Source organism: Copidosoma floridanum, unplaced genomic scaffold (genome assembly GCF_036245765.1).
Source record: "Copidosoma floridanum isolate Cflo_tuat_1 unplaced genomic scaffold, Cflo_Japanese_pri ptg000001l, whole genome shotgun sequence".
NCBI lineage: Eukaryota > Metazoa > Arthropoda > Insecta > Hymenoptera > Encyrtidae > Copidosoma > Copidosoma floridanum.
This window is the reverse complement of record NW_028321878.1, coordinates 15,968,558-15,987,800: the sequence shown is the minus strand read 5'-3', so window position 1 is coordinate 15,987,800 and position 19,243 is coordinate 15,968,558. Positions and strand designations below refer to the sequence as shown.

Sequence of the window (19,243 nt, the reverse complement as noted above, 5' to 3'; positions counted from 1 at the left end):
TAATAATAATAAGTGTACTTATAAGTTTATAGTGTATTAACAATAGACTTATTAGTTATTCTTACACTCTTCATGTGTCCATAATATATCTTTTTTTTGATAAAACGCTGTCTAGATTTGCATATTTATAGTTGAGTAATATCAAGTAAATCTAAAAGTTATATTACTAATTATTTGTAATAAAATAAAACACAAAAAAATTGGTTATTAGAGAAACCAATAAAATACATAATAAAAGTACGTATTTTCAGACATATTCTTTGATATAACTAATCATTTTATTGATACCTTTGAGATTTTACAAAAGTATTTTATATTTAGAATCAAAAGAGAAAATATCTATTGTCACGTGAGTCAAGCATTTTTATTTGTGGTATGATTGGTTAAGACTGTTTTGGGCCGCGAAATTTAAAAATGAAAATCTGAAAATGATCAAAAAGGGAGCTCTAAAAAATAGCTTGAACAAAGATTAAAAAATTATGTTGTAAGAAAGGTTGTCATTATTATTTTCTTTAAAAACTGTGTAAATAAGTGGTCAATTTAATTTTGGGGTTGGTGCGTAAAGCTCGCAGATATCACTGCTCTGTAGTTAAATAAAAGATTTCCAAAAAATTTATATTAGGAGAAAAACAATTATTATCAGGAAATTAATTTTAATAATAAGTATGTAACAAGTTTTTTTATTTTAATTCTGAAGTATATCCATATTATGATGTGTTAGTCGTGAAGAGCAGAATTGAACTTCACACTAAGAGAAATCACTCTGTTTTGGAAATGTATTCATAATGTATAGTACAAAACTCTCTTCTACTGACGGTACACGTCTGACAAGTGGAATTGTAGTATCAAGAATAGGGCCCCCCTGGCTCTCCTTTGGGATTAGTCAATAGGCTGCCGTTGTCTTTGAATACAAGCAGCTTAGAGAACGTGTGTTTTCTAGTTTTTGAATTCACTTTCACGCTGTTTTTGCATAGTGTAGTACTGTAACATTCAGTACTATGTGATACATGGAAGAGTGCAGTTGTAATGACGCGAAAGATTGTACTAACCGTTTGCTGCATACGATGTATGCAAATTTAAATTAACAAAAAGTGTTGTCTGCTACAAAGAGAAATTGTTTACAAATAACCATTGCTTTGAGTCATTGCAAGCTGGCCTAAAACATCGAGGCGCACAAATATATAGGTGAGTCAGTACACAAACGTATCTATCAATTGAAGTGCACATGAAGAAATCTTTTACTTTGTTTCTTATTATTTGTGCTGCAATCTTGAAAAAAATCCGCCCGTGTTACTCAACGTGAAAAAGAATTTCCAGAGACATGTAAAGTAGTACTAACATTTTTGTATTCATGCTTTACGGAAAGAAAACAGTTGTGTGGTGCCCAAAAATCGACAGTAATTTGTTTTTTTATTTTAACTTTCTTTAATGCCATGTTTTTACATAAATATGAGTTTTTTATTTTGTATAAATCAATACAGTACAAAATAAGTAGCTACATGATTAGGATAATTGCAATTAAAACAGAAAAAATGTTTAAAAACTTTTACCTCGATATTTTATACAGAATTTTATTTAATATTTAGAAAGTTTCATTAATCAAAGGTATATTATTATCTACGAATTCAAACATGTTATGTAATTTGCATATTTTTTAACCTTATTATACTTTTATCTAATTTTGTCAAAGGTTAGTACCCTTTTAAAATTTATTTTCAAAGTTTTCTTTGATAAATTTAGGCACAACAAAGTTCATCTAAAATACATTAGAGATAATTATATGCACAAAATGTATGTTAGCCATTTTTCTAACCACTGATAGATTTTACACTTATTATTGTTTACAACTCTTGTATATGTTATGGTCTTTTTTGTATAAAATACATTAGAGGTTAGGAAGATGGTCTATATATACTGTGGGCATTTATTGACCCAATTCAATGTTAATAAATGTCATAAATGATCAACATCTTACATTAACCTACATTTGTTTCACTTCAATCTTTACAGAAAAAATTCTTTGAGTATTAGTTTATTGAAGCAGTAGAATCTTGTTTCATTCATGCGGATTTGAGTATATATAGTATATGATGTGTTGAGGCATCTATAATGCGTCTTCTAAATTTATAACACATAACACGCATGTACTTACACTTGATGGACATTGATTTGTTACGCACAAAATTTGAAAAAGCTGTTATGTGATTCGCTGTTTGCTTCACATCAACTTTTCTCTTAGCGATATTTAAATTTTGCGCGTAACGAATGAATGTCTGTCAGTATACCTTCAGTTGAGGTAGCTCTTCGTAAGAAATCGAAATACTTCAAGTTCGAACCACAGCTGACGAGGTTATAATTTGCCAAAAAAACATTTTCCTTCAGTAATTTCAATTTTTATTAGATGTAATATATCTTTTTAAATATACTCGCAATATGATTGTCTAGTCACGTATATAAAACTTAAAAACTTTATCAATAACATTAAAAAACGGGCCTACCATGTAATATTATGTGTTGTTTTATTGAGAAAGTAAGCTATGTATGTGTTAAGTAAATATACAATATTTGTTGTGCAAACGAGCAAAGGGTCAATAAAAATAGAAAAAATTGAAACAAGTCGAAAGATATCAAATGAGTTGCACGTTAACCAATCATAGATTTTTTCGTAGTAAAAAATTGTTATTTTGCTATATTTGTTGAAACGTCAGTAAAATTTTAATTTTAAAAATCTTTAAAGCGATAATTTTTATTACCATGTAAATAAAAAGGTTAGTGTGCCAGCCGTATAAACAAAGTGTATATGTGTATGAGCATTGACACCACTATATGTAGCAAACGGCTTGTCTGATTGTATACAATCAAACACGTAATTTAGTGTACCTAAAAAAAATCCTGATCGATATGTTTTTACCGCTTGTCTTCGTTCAAATATGCCATCATATTGACCTTTTCATGTGTTTTTCAAAAATATTGTACACCACAAACATATAACTCATTAAGATCTCCACGGGGCCCCAGTGGCCCCACATACATTTGACGTTTGTTATGAGCCACCTCAAGTCTGCACACGTGACATTGATTTCGTAGAAGAACCATGCACAACTGAAATACATACACAATATATTGCACTTATTTAACCAAATCATTATTCTTTTTTTTTTTTTTTTTTTTTTATAAATAAACTAACAAAAATAGTTTAAAGTATTACTTACTAGAGCAGGAGTATGTTTTTATTATTAATATTAGCAAATGAAATATACATTGAGGCTTACTTTTATTTTTCATCACCTATTATTGTTGCGTATGTGAAATTTAGCATCAAATTATTCAACCTTAACTGCTTTATTGTCAGATATTGACACACTGTTTCAAATTATAATCAATTTGTGAATTGTAACAAAATTTTAACCTTGTGATGTAGATGTAACTAATTTTGGAATTTGAAAAAATATTATTTTCTGAGTACGATGAACAGTGATGAAGATTTATTACGAGTATTTCAAATGATTAAACGTATACAATGTTACTATTTTCATAATATAGTTTAATAATCATATTATCTTTAACGATGTGCCATTATAACAACTGTTCGCTGAATTCAGTTGTATGTGACACTAACTATAACTCAAATTTCAAAATTAACGTTATGAAGGATGTGATTATTAGATACGTACGTTTAATTATTTTTATGAAAAACTAACATAAAAATTTTTTTTTTACATCCCTTATCTTTTATACTATGTAAAGTAAAAATTCTGCAACTTGGCTTTTTTTTCAAAATTATAATAATTGTTCGATCATTTTTTATTAAAATGGGGAAGAAAAACAAGATATTTTATATGGATTTGCTCATATATATAAATACACACAGAGATATAATTGAATTAAAAATAAAAAATAGGTTGTTATATCGACTGAAACTCATACCCACAATTTTTTCCTCATGGTGTGATATTGTGGGCAAAACACGCCCCATCAAGAAAATTTTATTAAAAAATGGGGGACAAGGACGGTACATGTTTTATGGATTAACTCATATACAAACACCTGTTCACAAGTTGGTCAGATGCCTTAAAAAAGTAATCTAGAAAATAAATATTCTTTAAATTTTTCAAAAGTTTTGCGGATGATGAATTTATAATATCATTAAGTACGGGCTGTAATTTTGAAAGATTTAGTTTCAGATACATGGAAGTTGACGGATCGGCTGACTTTATTCATATCATGTTTAATTTGCACTGAACTAATCAAGTGATCTCTAAGCTTGGTTTTTAGCGCATATTCTTAAATTTCTATAAATAAATTATTACCCGAGTCGAGCGAATATCTCGTCACTGGTGCATGAGTAACGTCTCTCTTACGATTAATAGATTTCCACTTTTTTACAGTGTAAGAAAATACATTCGATCGACAGAAAATGTAGAAATTTTTATATTATACTTTACTACTAGTAAGATCGAAATAAAGATTAAGCTAGCTCTGAAGTAAGTCAGTGATTCACCGTGAGATAAGCCTGCATGTAGGCATTAGTCGTTCTCTGTCTTCCCATGTTGATTCTATACGGTGCCGTTCAGTGGAATTGACATGAACTGTACTGCCTCTGAACAGTTGCTGTCTACATAACTATATTTTCTTTTTCTATCCTTTTTCTTAGATCTTGTATTCTAAAAAGTTTTAAAACGTGTAATTTCTCATAATAAATTTGATGCCTATTTCAAAACGTATTTTGTTGAAATCAATTTTGACCTTTTAAAAGCAACTTCAGACCTCATTTTATTGGACTGTTGTAACAATTAGAAAATAAAAGTACATCCAAGTTGGCTTGGTTTTTAAGGTTTAGTAACGAGCATATAAATATCCTCTATAGAGCTCTTGAGTATAATCAAAGCAATTTACTACTCATCATAGTAATTTTTTAAGTCATATCTAATATTATAATGGTCAAAATGATTGAAAAACTGTTTAATTCATGATATTTTTCATTTTTTTCATAAATAATATTTTTAAATAACTATAGAAATTAAAAAAATACTTTTTAATTCGTATATAAAAATTAAAAAAATCTAAATTCATAAAATACTTAATTTTGTTGGAAATTTTTTAATCTTGTCGATTTATTAACACCATCAAATGATGCAAGACTATAGTAAAAGGTGAAAAATTGGTTTTTTCGAACAAAACAATTTTTATAAATTGAAAAAATGAAAATACAAAAAAAGGTGCAGAAAGAAATTATGACATGACTGTTTACTCACACACACACGTGCGGGAACACATACAAACATTCACACAAAGAAAGAGAGAGATGAACATTTTATCAAAAGTAATGTACTTTGGTTTTGAATATGTGTCTTTAGTGTGCAAACTCGATGATATGTATACATGTATATAAATAAATCTTCTTTTATCAGAACCAAAATCTCGTTATCATTTTTTGAAAACAATGGATCTCTTCTTTCTCAATTTTTTTCTAAATTTAAAGCAAACTATTGTTGAAAATCTACATCACAATAGCAGAAAAGCAGATGCAAGCACGTTTTTCACTCTGTTCGGTTCTCCTCTTTATTTTATGATTGTAAATAATTTGAATGTCAATTTTCATAAGACATTCTATTGCAATAACCTATTTTTAAAATAATTAAATTCAAAATACTGTCGTCAAAGATATACTATTCCTTGTTTACGAAATTTAAGTGACGTTTAAAAAAATAATAATAACTTGAGCTGGTCGGGGGAGCAGGGTATATGGTAGACGTGTTACCTTGGATATATACACATATATGTGTGTGTGTGAGTGTGCGTGTGCGTGTATATTTGACTGCACTGTGCGAGAGAGATAGATTCTCTCCCTCGGTGCTATTAGTGCTGTGTCTCTTTCTACCTAAGCTTCAATGCAGTACATTGGAATGAGCAATCTATCCTTTTTGGATTTTTCCCCTTCCAAAAAATTTTCTGGATTAGAGCCCAATCGGATGTTAAATTTTAAAGATAGCCGATCTGCATGTTGTATTTATAAATGGTGGTTACACTACTTTTTATTGAAAATGTGAGGCACTCCTGTTAAGCAGTCATGCCTAAAAATAATGTTAATTTTATCGAAATCAAGCCATGCAAACCTGAAATATGACTGATTGCATACAAACAACTACTTAAATCTACGCATACTAACATACCTTATTATTTTATAATCGTTTAAATCTATTTTTCTGTAAAAAACCTCTTTGATTTTTTTTTTTATGAAATATCCTAAATCAACAATAATAAGTTGAAATTTCGATTTTTTGAAAATGATGGACTTTTAAAAATCGATAATATCGATAAGATCAAAATGAATGAACAATAATAATTGACGAAACCGAGATCATAGTCTGTGTCAGTTATAGTTATTTAAACACAAAAAATGAGCTAAGATTTATTAGAATATTTTTGTTAAGATTGAAATACTGAGGTACGATGAATAATATTATTTGCACTTATACACATTTTTTTTTGTTTTTTTTTTGTTAGAAGGAGCGGGGAGGGCCAAATCTTCATAGACACCCTAGCTAATCCGGTACACCTACTCATCCGTACATATAGTTCTATATTTTTTTGACATTTTTTGTACCTATCTTTAAAAAAAATCATAGTTTATTGAAAATGGTCAAGAAAACTTCAAAATGTGGCTAAATACACACACTCAGAAAGAGAAAGAGAGGGAAAGAGAGAGAGAGAGAGAGTGAGAGAGAGCGACACCTTAGCCATAGTAGTTTCAATAAATTCTAAACTTTATGAAACACATTTATATTATGTTACAGCTCAATACTAATCTGATTTGTCATCCATTACAATGCTTTCTTTATCATAATGTTTTGTATTTTTTTAAATTTTTTACATGATTAAAAAAAATTTTTAGGTTGTACATTTAGTGTATTAAATTATTATTGTTTTTTAAAAAATACAATAGTCAGAAACATTTGCCGTAATGACTAACAATAACAAGCCAATGAATTAACTATTCCTTATGTGTGATGAGTTAAATAATTATTTTTTGCAACAGTACAAATTACAATAACATAATTTATATAAAAAGGATAAAAAAATGATGAAACAATGTATGCTGGAGTGACATTTTTTCGGTCAATTTTCCACCGAAAAAATTCTTCAACCAAACAATTTTAAAGAAAACTTTTGAGTTCGTTTTAATTGACAATGATATGAATATTTTTTCAAGTATTCACGTTTTAACTCAAAGCACCCTTACGTAAAATAAAATATAAATAGATTTAGAAGCTAATGTGTTCAACTTTTTAAACATAAAATCACTAATATGTCAACTTCATTACCTCTTAGAAAAAATCTAGTCCTCATGGTATCATGAATTGGAGTGCCACTAATCCTTATCAAAGCGGACAAAACTATGTACCAGTCAGTAACAGCGTGCCAACACAAGCATCAAACGTAAATACCACTGAAGCTACATTCGGCCCTCAGCAGCAGAATGGAAACAATCACTCAGCTGGGGATTCAGCGGGAACTGGTCAGCGTGCGACGACGAATGAACCACCAAGACAGTTTGTGGGACAGAACTGCCAGGAGATGCATTTGATGCAAGATCACGAAACTATCTTGCTAGAACCACATCGCATGCAAACTCTCTTGACAGCACAGATGCAATTCAATGCAAACCGTGCTATGATAGATGCGATTCACAAGATCAATTTGGAAGCGATTCAACATCAACAGCTCGCTTTATCCAACACATTCTCGATAACGTGTCCTTCTTCGACAAGCGCATCTTCTTTTGCATTCAGCAACAGAATCCCACAGACTTCTCCAATCTTGTCGTCTTTCTCACCAGTCGTGCTCAGTGCTAATACACACGCGACTGGTAGGACTGCTCCGTTCTTGTCGACATCTTATCAGCCCAATCATCAAGCACCAATGGTAAACTCAATGCAACATACTAACCAAAAAAATGCTTTATCTATCTAGCGATCCGATAATGTTATTCCTTTTATGCAAACAACACAGTCCAGTCATCAAGAAAAAAGTTTTGACCCCATGCAACGAGTCAACCTAAATAGATGCTCGTGCACGCAACGATTTAATAACGCTGCTTTTTCTGTACCCGCAACTCATCAGTCTATGCAACAAGAAACAGTTGTCAATCCAATCCAACAGATGAACCAGAACAGATGTACGTGTACTCAGCAGCTCAACAATCCCGGTTTTGCAGTTTCTACGGCTTCTCAGCACGAGCATCAAGCACCAATAGTGAATTCAGGGCAACAAATAAATAAAAATAATTGCTTGCCAACGCAACAATCTAGTTGTAATACTTTTTCTATGCCTGCAGCCCATCAGACCAATCATCAAGAAATAATTTTTAATCCTATGCAACAAACGAACTCACATAGGTGCTTGTGTAATCAACAATTCAACAATGTTGCTTTTCCTGTACATACAAATTATGCGTCTGGAAGTCGGATACCATTTGTTGGTTTGGCACATCCAATCAACGCGAACGGGTACCTACCAACTCAACAATCTGATAATAATACATTATTCAGGCCTACTGCTCTTCAACCCGATACTCGGATACCCGTTATAACCCCAATACCTTTAAAAAACGTAGATGGTTGCCTGTTAAGTAAACAATCTGAGAATGGGGCTTTTTCTATGCCTAAAGCTCATCAACCCGAGCTTCAGATACCAGTTAATGATTCGGCCCAACCACTTAGTACAAATGGGTGCCCACCAGCACAACAATCGAACAATGAAGGTTTTTTCATGCCCACGGCTCAACAATCTGAACACAAGATACAAGTTAATGACCCAACGCAACCGAATAATACAAATTGGTGCCCACCAGTTCCACAAATTGAGAGTAAAGTTGTTTCCCTGCCTACAGCTCACCAGCCTGGGTTTCAAATGACAGTTGATGATATGAACGTGAATGGGTGCCAACCAGTCGAGCAAACTGAAATTGGAGCTTCTTCTGCGCCTACAGTTCATCAACCCGAGCATCAAAATCCAACTCTTCAATCGTCAATATCACCAAACGCAAATGGATGCCCACCAACTGAAGATTCGAACAATAAAATTTTTACAACACTTGTAGCTCAGCAACCTGATTATAAAATACCAGAGTTTGATCCAATGCAATTTATTAACATAAACGATGAGCCACCAGTACAAAAATCGAACAACGAAGATTCTTCAATACCTCCACCTGGTCCGCCTGGTGATCAAGTTGTGGTTGTTGATACGACACAACAGGAGAAAATTAAAAGGTGTAAATCAACGGAACCGTCTAAAATAATAACTCTGCCTGTGGCTAAGTCTTTGAAAACTGAGGAACAGAAAACATTCATCAATATGTTTCAACAACCCAACAAAAGAAGGGGTTTTATAACTCAAAGGTTCTACGGTACAAGTGCGTACAATTTTCCAACCACAATCTCAGTGTTTTGTCCATCTTAAAATATCATCTAGAATTTCGTTGTTTTAATTAAAATACTTTTTCCAAAGGTAAGAAGACCGCACCTCAGGACCAATCGGTAACAGAGACTCGGAACATTGGCAAGGCTCATCCTCATAGCGATAAAAGCAGTGACACAAGCGATAGTGGAAAGGGACTGACCACTAGTAAAGATAAAATTCAAGACTTTGATGAGAAGTCTCGATCCATAGAACAGGTTTGTCATCTTGAATCGCAAGTCATTATTCTTTTACACTGTACATTTATTATAACAGTTGTTATGAATACTAGACAAATGGTTTTTGCTAGTACCGAGTTTTTGTATTTTCATCAATTTACAGGCAGAAAAAAGCAACACGGCTGAGATAAAAATGAAGCCACAGATAAGAATTATTAAAAATGTTATAGTTAAAACCGATAAAGATAGTTACGGTAATATTTATAAAAGAGTTGGCAAGGTAGATGAAAGAAGCAAAGTTGGAAATGGTAAATATAATAGTCTTTTGGCTAATCACTTTAACATTTTCTAAATGGTAGTGGAATGAAATTCTGACCAAAGCTTTAGTTCCTTAACATTAGTTTTATTCAATCGTAAACTAAAAAAAATTTTTCTTTGCTTTTTTTACTGCTTCTTGATATTTTACAATTTCAAACAATCTTCTTTTAAGATTCACAGCATCTTCTCGTATACTTACTTGGAGGACGATATTATCCTATCTCTACATTTGTCATAAGACAGTAAGGTTGATAACATGATCAAGATAATTTTCACCCAAAAATTGAAAGAAATCACAAGATTTTAGAGTAAAATAACTTTTTTTTTCTGGAATGTCCCAAGACTGTTGAATTCAACTTACTCTTATCTTATCGAACAAAACATTAAACTTGTCTTACGGCTTAAAACTTACGTGCTTTGTGTTAAATGCTAGATACCATAGAAATTCGTTCTGCGCGTCATTCACTACTTTTCAGCCTTAGTACTAATCAGTTATATACCTTATTCATTCCATCTAAAAATAAACCCCCATCTCTCTCTCATATTCAGACATATGTATAAAGTCATGTCTCTACAAAGTCCATTACCAAGCTGTATTTTATTCTGTACGTGTATTTAAATGTTTAGTATTACTAATTGTCTGTTTAATTAAGTAGTAATTTTATATTTTCAGCGTACGACAAGCGATCGGATGTAAAAACTGTAGGCATCAAAGTCAAAAGTAATTTGTTTCCAGACATCAATACAGAGTCTACTAACAATCAGAAAGAGAAGGTGCAAACAAAAAAATCAAAATACTGCTTATCGCTGCAGCCGGTAAGAAAAATTTTTTTTTCGTATTTTCATAAAACTGTGCACATCCACCCACGTATTTGCTTCTCGACTGGCAACTGGCACTTCTTTTATGAAATACATCAAATCATAACAAGAAAATTTTCAACAGCTATTGAATTTGCTAACTATTAACCTCGGAACATTAAACGTTTCATTAAGGCATTACAAGATGTTGGAAAAAAGCATTTGGATGAAAGAAAAGATGGAGCCTTGTACAAAAATCAGCTGCAATTTAAGCTGGATATCAATAAAACGTCCAAAAAAGATGATGTAGATAGGCAAAATAGACAAGAAGCTTCACTAGAAAAAATTGAAGAGAGAGAAAGCAGCCACGATGAAGTCAGTAACAATGAGGATGGCAGCAGCGATGAATATGCCGACGCTCAAAATATTAATGACGCCAACGATCATTTTGCTTTCGTCAATGATGATGATTATGATGATGATGACAATAATCGTAACGGTGATAACGATGATGATCATGATCATGACAAGGCAATCATACTTCGCGATACCGATGATGATGATGATGATTGTTCTGAAGAAAAGGTGAAGAAAGGCGGTCCTGCCCTAAAACGAATGAAAACTGACGATAACAAGCATCTCCCCAAAAAAAGTGGTGAGGATAGTAATTCTTTCTTCTTATTATCTCTTTGTGCAAATTTTTTTTCGGGGTCCCCCTTTTTGTTTTTTACGTATCACTTTTTGTGCTATCTATAATCTAGTTTTCATGTCATTGCATGCATAACAGAGTTTTTAATACTTTTGTGGCTATGTCGAACGTCTAAATCTTCATCTCTGCACCTTGTAACCCTAGACTAACTCTCTATATTGTTTCATTTGTAATTAAATCTTTAGAATCATGTATGACTCTACTTTTATTTTTACTGTTTATTTATACCGTCATATTTAAATGTATCACACAATATTTTGAGTTAAAATGATACTAAATTTCGAACATGTAGTAAGTGTCAGGGCACTATAAAGTAGGGTTTTTTGGAACTTGCAAAAACAACTAATGACTTAAAAACGTGTCTAAAAGTAGTCACAGTTTTCTGATTGAAAAGGGTTTTGTTTCTCATTTAATGTATTTTACATTAAAAAAAGAAGTACAAATTTGATAAAAATTGCAAAATTTTTAGAGTCTAGTATAAAAATTCTGATTCAGAAATTAGCTCAAAACTGCCTTATATTTTTAAAGTTGAATGAAAAATAGTAGTAACCTATGTGTATACCATCTTATTTGATGTACTCAATGATAAAAAGTAGCAAGAGCAGTAGTTACCTTAAAAAAATTGCATTTTTTTATCGGAACAAAGGTTAAGGGCTAAGTCAAGACAAAAATTGGAACTAACTCGAAACGACTACTTTTATTTGTTACAGTATTACTTATTTTTCCATTGAAACTATTTAAAAATTAAGGTACTTTTATTTATACAAATCATGACTACTCTTTAGCCTACTTTTGGAATTTATGATGATCTTCTTAAGATTCGAAAAAGTCTCGAGTGTAGCCCTACTGTAACTTGGAGTGTCATACACAAAAAAGATTAATATTAAATTAACATTTTTCTTTTAATGGCCAATAATGCTTCAAACAGAATATACAACTAGTAGTGATGATACAAATTTTTAAAATTCTAAACTTTGTTCTGAAGACTTCAGAATTGTATTCTAAATCATAAAAAAGTTCCATGCTCTTTTTTACTGTTAGATGAATAAAGAAAACAATCTTTGACATGACAACTGGAATAGCAATGTAGGGATAATAATAAGTATATTAACATCAAACACCAGCATACATTAATTGCTTTGAAGTCTCAAAATTCAACTAAACAATTTGCTGACAACTACATTTAAAAGCAATCAGATGACCAAATTTTTATTTTGTCAAATTTTCCATGAACATGGATTGCCATTGAGTATTATTACTAAGCTACTACAACTTTACTAAAAGATTAATAGCCAAACTAAACTAGAACGTTTTATTAGTAGAAATATATTGGTGTAATACCTCAGACAACATAATGTGTTAAAATAAAACTTAAAATATACTCTATATTCTAATGAAAATAAAATCCAAGAACTTGAAAATGTTGCAAAAACTTCTGGTATCTTTAACGGTTTCATTATTCTTAGAAATTTGTTTCAGAATCTTTTTAATTTAATTACATATGTTTCTTAATATTTTTTTTTCGTAACTTCGGTAGTGCTGAAATTTTTTTTTTGCTGTTTATTTAGGATTTCATAATATTTTGTAACTTATTTGACATTTCTGTCTCTTTTTGAAATATATTTGTTACGTCTGTGAAATATTATGAAACATTATTAAAACTCGTTAAAAAATCACCTTTTTAGCAACTTTCTTGAGATTTTTCAAATCTGCTCTGAGAGATACGGAAACATTACATGCAGCTTACAGTGGTTGACTTACAATTTCCTTTATACTCTTTTGCGATAATTTTGATAATTTTTATGCACCAATAAACTATTGCCAAAATCAATTTTTGAATGGAATTCGAAAATGTGTATCTAGTTCACCAAATTTTAATTTACTTCCCACGTACGCACAACATACATATTTTGACTAATTTAAAAATAAAAATGATAAATATTTTGAAATCCATGGTGCATATGCTAGTTTACGTACAAAAGAGTCTTGAAAATAATTTTAGTCATTATCCTTATTCATTAAGGATACAAATAAACAAATTTTCATAAAATTTTTCTGTAAACAAAATTAACAAAATTAATGACAAAATAATTGAAAAACATGCAAAGTTTGTAAAAAATTCATAACCAATGTCTCCCTCTCACTCATGGTAACTGACCTTACTAACCAAGCATTTCGCAAACACAGCCTCTAAAAAATATGAAATTTTTGAAATTTAGAAATTTTTATTTTTTTTATTTTGTTGACCACTTACTTAATTTTTAACAAACAAACAAGCAGAGCTGGTTAGCATGCTAGTCTTCTAGTCTATCTAGCCTAAGAATTGAAGCTCATTTTTGAGACAATTATTATATTGTATCGAATAATTTTTGGATCTCCAAGAGGGGTTTTCATACCGAGGAAGACCATTACCTGCCTAGCGCATTAGTGAAGACACTATAAGTTATTAAAAAAATTGGCATGGCGAGCTTTAATGAAAGATACTTTTTTTATTATATTCGATAATGGCTGAGGTACGCTAGAAATGATTGTTACACCCAGCACATAGTACCTGGTAGTATGGATTATCAAGTCGTCTACGAAGAACTTTGCACCAAGGACCTTCTTAGAAGAGTCTTATACTTGGAAAAAAGGGGCATCAGAAACAAATGATAAAATGGTACAAGTATGGATAAGATACTTACAAAATCCAGTGTATGTGACATTTTGTACAATGCATAAATTATGCATAAAACTAAATCCATCTTTCTCTCTATTTTATGTTCCAATTAGTACACTAGCTGGACACTAATTATTTGTGTGGAAAGTATCTGTTGATACAAAACGTTATATTATGAAACCCATCAATATGGATTAGATGTTTGAATTTTCCGCTTATCAAATAAGTGCCCAACTGGTGTACGTATACGCTAGACAAAAAAAATTAAATAAGATGTGGGCATTGACCCCTTCTCAACTATTGTGACACTGGGAAAAACACCTAACCTAAATGTTTACGGTTAATTAAGAGTACCAAAATTTTTATCTATAGACTTGTAAATCGTGAAAATTGGCTAATTATACATAGCTAAAACAACTAGACATAGACTAGACTAGACTACACACAACTTGTAAGATATTTTCTTAGTATGAGAATGTAATGATAAAAATAAGTTTTAGAATTGCATATTTTTACATTGTATGGAGCTCAAAGACTTCCTTGCTAGCATGAAATTCCATGTTGTGAACCAATAGACGACACGAAGAAACCAATAAGTTAAAAATTGGCTTGAGACCTGTTCAATGAAGTGTGAAAAAAACTACTATGCCGAACTTTATGGCTCTTACACAAGAAAACAGGAAAAAAATTTAAAAGAAGCACTAAAATCGGAGGAACATTTCAAATTCCAACAAGAAATCTATTTTTATCTTAGATATAATTTGCAGATGTACTTTTTCTGTCTATCTGTCTTTATATGCGTATCCTCGTCTCCCTTTTATTTTTTCTCTTATATGCTTACTTTGTAGTTGTAATAATACCTTGAGCGTATGAACGAAAAAGGGTGTCTGTTATATGTTTTTCGCATGGCTACAAAAGTACTTCTAACTCTATCAAAAATATTAATCTCAGAACATTGATTCTTATACCTATAACAAGACAACATCCATATTGTAATTCGAAGTTGTAATTTATTACTTGTAAAAATGACGTCAAATAGGTCATTTAATGATACTATTTCGAAAATCAAATCGTCTTTCAGAAGTCAAGGAAGCTGCTATCATTGATGCTCCTAAATGGATCTTCACAAACAGAACAAATAACTTCAAAATACCGAGCATAATAAGAGAACACTTAGACTTATTTAAATTTTTTCTGAATAACATACTGAAAAATGGTAGATGGTACAGTGCAGATTTAGATTCAAAAAAACTGCCCCCTCAGTACATGAAACACAAGCCTATGCAAATTCATACTCTCAAAAACCGTTTTATGAGGTCTATCACCATCGATACTGTTTGCTGTCTCGGGTACGAAAGAGATTTTGCCCAAAAAGTTGTACCTGTTAGAAATATGGTGAAAAATAGGAGACCATTAAAGATGAAGGACGTCATAAGCAATCGTGCAATTACGCTAAACAAATTGCAACCAACTGTAACTCCAAGTACGTCTAAGAAGGATGATTACCAAGATATTTTTACTAAAGTAAAATGTAACGGTGATACCGATGATGATAGTCACTACGAAATTGAGGAAGATACATCTAATGATAATGTATTTGAAAAAAAAGATCATAGTTAATCGAGAACATAGCTAGAGTTGGTTGTACCTTTTTTAACCGTAGATATTTTGTTGGCAATATTATTAATAATTACTTTATTTTCTATTTTTTTATAAGTAGTAATGAAATTACTGATGCATTTATTAATTAAGGATATTTATATTATTTAAAATCAGACAAATCAAAAATTACATAGTCCTTACAATTATTTGTGTACCTGCCACCTGATATAAACTTCAAAAGATAGTCCAATATACTACAGTACTTTTCTATAAAAGGTATAGAAGTGTCTTCTAGTATTAATATTCAAAAGTTATTTTGAGAAATTCAACAATTTCGTGGAATTAACAATACAGCCTGACAATAGTACATTCACGCATCAGGTTCCAACTTTTGATTGTAACCTAGTTGCTATTTTTTTTTTTAAGTTGACTCTTTAAAACTATCTGTAGTTATTCTAAGATGTTATCTCTGGCGTCAAAACTTTCTGAAGTTGCGATTAAAATTTTGAATAGTACGTGTATACAAACTGCGAACTCCAGCTCTGTATTTAGTGCGAGAAATTGAATTTTCCACATGCAAATGAGGGCGGAAAATGCTTTTTTCAACCCACGATTATAAAAACTGTTACCCATGTACATAGTGTGACTAAATTTGTATACAAGCTTTTCTGCCATTTTCTTGTATATTTCGTATCTTAAAGATGTGGTTCTAGAAATGGAATTTTTACATCCAGTAATTAATTTGAAGTTGATTTAAGCTTCAATAACTAATAATTTGTAAAAATTTGACTGAGATGACTATATCTGTTTGAAACTCTACCATGTGTGGTCTTGCAAAGCGCGTTCACTAGGAAAATTTCCGTAACAAATTGTTTTTGCGCATTTGCATTGATACTTTTACGAAGGACATGAAAACCCTGTTAAATTAGAAATGATCATTTGCGATATCAGATATAAATGATATTTTTATTGAATATTTATGTATTTATTAACATACAACAATTCGTGTTATTTAGTCATGTAAAATAAATTTCATTCAATTCGAAATTAACTTATTTTTGAAATTTGATTGAAAGATTTACCCTGTTTTTTATGATCCTACATATAAGAAGAAGTAAAAATTTTCACACAACATTACAGTGACGATGTCCAATTTTTGTGGAATAACCATTTAAATATTTTAAGGCATGTGTGGTTTCGTTTTTGTTAAAAAAAAATTTTTTCTATTTTTAATCTCTTAACTCTTAATCTCTATTTGTGTAGCAAAGTATTTTTAACAAAAAGATACTGTTGTTAGGTATGGCATGTTATTATATATGTGTTTATGTATACAAAAATATATATTATTATGACAATCTTAGGAAATTTGTACCTGATTTAACTCAAATGTATTTCGTATTTTTGATTTTTATATTATAATGCTATACTTCTAAATCGAGCAAGTTTCATTAAAGAGAAAAAATCACCTGGCTTAAGATGGTATAAGTTTGAGATGGTTAAAATTAACTTAGTTTAATATTTTGGATTATGGCAGAACTTAGGGCCCTCAGATTCTAAAGGCAATAAAAATTTTCTGAGTAAATTAACCTTTTTTCTAATAACATCAATATTTAGCATAAAAAATTATTTTAGATCATTTCAAATTGGGGATCTTTACAAAACACTATTCAATAAGGATTTTTCTTCTCAAAATCTTCAACCTTCACTTCCAAAAGAGTAAAGAATATAACAAAAGATTTTGGACGATTTGATGAATTTTCATGCCTCACAAGCTAGATTTCAGAGTTTGCTAACTGTATAACTTGTGTTAGTAGAAACTGAATAGACTGTTACTTTAATTTTTCTTTTACTCTACTTAACTTATTGTGACACTAAATTATTTATTGTACTACACTTTAGTATGTTACGGGGAAATCGAATTTTTATTAAAAAATTTTTCTGTGTAAGCATAAATTTTGTTTCACAATCATGTGAGGTAACTTTTTAAATTGGTAGATCTTTACGTTGTAAGTCCTTATTTTGGTATTGGTGGGTGAGTAAACCGAACTAATACAATGAGAATTTACCAAAATGTATTTCAGAAGTCATCTTACTTTGACTGCCTTTTTATCTCTGTATCTCTCTCTCTCTCTCCCTCTCTCTCTCTCTCTAATATATGCCTCTGTGATCTGGTTCTCTAACACTGACTAGGTTTGACACAGCCGATACGGTCGTATTAACCAATCAGAAAATTCCCTTAGCTATGTGTTAGCTAGGTGATCCATTTATACAGTTAAAGGATCAGACTTCATATGCGAGCATACCTTTAGCTCGTGAGGGAGAAAGCATGTACTTATACTTACTGCATGGCTACAAAAGCATGTCTTGCACTCTTAAGAGCTTTAAATTGATACACTACACAGTTTACCAAAAATAGTATCTTTCATGACGTAAAGTAAACTTCTTACATTTTTTCTTTGGGGATCACGTCAATTAGTCATTAAGATATTGTTTTATATAAATTAAATTATCTTTCAGAAACCAAGGAAGCTGCTACTATGACTGTTACTCCAAAAAGCACCTCTGCACGTACAACGAAAGCCCCGAAAATACCAAGCGTCGTAGAGGAGCACATAGATTTACTTAAGTTTTTCCTGAATAATATAATAAAAAATGGTAGATGGTACAGTGTAGATTTAGATACAAAACAACTGCCCTCTCGGTACATGAAACACAAGCCTGTGCAAATTCACACTCTCAAAAATCTTTTAAGGAGTTCCGTTACGCTCGAGACCATTACCAGTCTCGGATATAGTAGAGATTTTGCCCAAAGAATTGTACCAGACAGAAGTACTGTAAAAAGTAAAAAACCATTGAAGGTAAAGGAAAATGTTAAGAAATCCGCGAATTCAACAAATTAACTGCAATCAAGTATTACTCCAGGTACTTCCAAGAAGGAGGATTATTACCAATTTAGATTTACTAAAATAGACTATAATGGTGATGCCGGTGTTGTTGGTAGTCACTACAACATCATAGAAGGTACATCCAATGTTAATCCATCAGAAAAAAAGGATAAAGGTTAAATGAGGACATAACTACTGTCAGTTGTAATTTTTTTTTTTTCCCACCATTTTGCATTTTATTAGCCAAGTCAAAGACAATTTTTTGAAGAGGAATCACCATTATTATAAGTCTGCAATTGTATATATAAACATAAAATATTGACATTGTTAAAAAATAGTAAATTAATCATGCATAAAAATAAATCGTACTTCGAATAACTCACAACAAATTTTTGTGTGCTTGTTACCTGACATATATGCTCCAAATGATATCATAACAAATGACACTACTTGGCGTTCAAATGTGCAGAAGTGCTTCTCAGTTTCAATCCATGCTTCCTTATGCTAAAAGTACGATTATTTATCATAATATACTTCGTCATAATTTCTTAATTGTATAAAAGGAAATTTTTGTTTTTTGTAAAATACTTTCATAAATGTGAGTTGATATTTAAGGACGGCTATCATTACT

The 19,243-nt window shown here is 31.0% G+C and overlaps 1 protein-coding gene across 1 annotated transcript; it reads left to right on the top strand.

The window, feature by feature from the left end:
- The first annotated feature begins 1,306 nt into the window (after window positions 1-1,306).
- LOC106642591 (uncharacterized) lies at window positions 1,307-18,952 on the top strand. Its single transcript, XM_089591674.1, has 10 exons — window positions 1,307-1,323; window positions 6,511-6,553; window positions 7,333-7,926; window positions 8,014-9,418; window positions 9,514-9,680; window positions 9,805-9,949; window positions 10,633-10,775; window positions 10,953-11,412; window positions 18,245-18,585; window positions 18,650-18,952. Coding segments are annotated over exons 1-10 (3,348 nt in total). The 5' UTR covers window positions 1,307-1,321; the 3' UTR covers window positions 18,698-18,952.
- Window positions 18,953-19,243: the final 291 nt, after the last annotated feature.

What these genes read in the sequence shown, in the direction of transcription:
- LOC106642591 (XM_089591674.1), top strand. An exon ending in TCAAAGGTTCTACGGTACAA is followed by an intron (nt 9,419 to 9,513) that starts GTGCGTACAATT and finishes CTTTTTCCAAAG; the next exon opens with GTAAGAAGACCGCACCTCAG. An exon ending in AAGAAGCAAAGTTGGAAATG is followed by an intron (nt 9,950 to 10,632) that starts GTAAATATAATA and finishes TTATATTTTCAG; the next exon opens with CGTACGACAAGCGATCGGAT.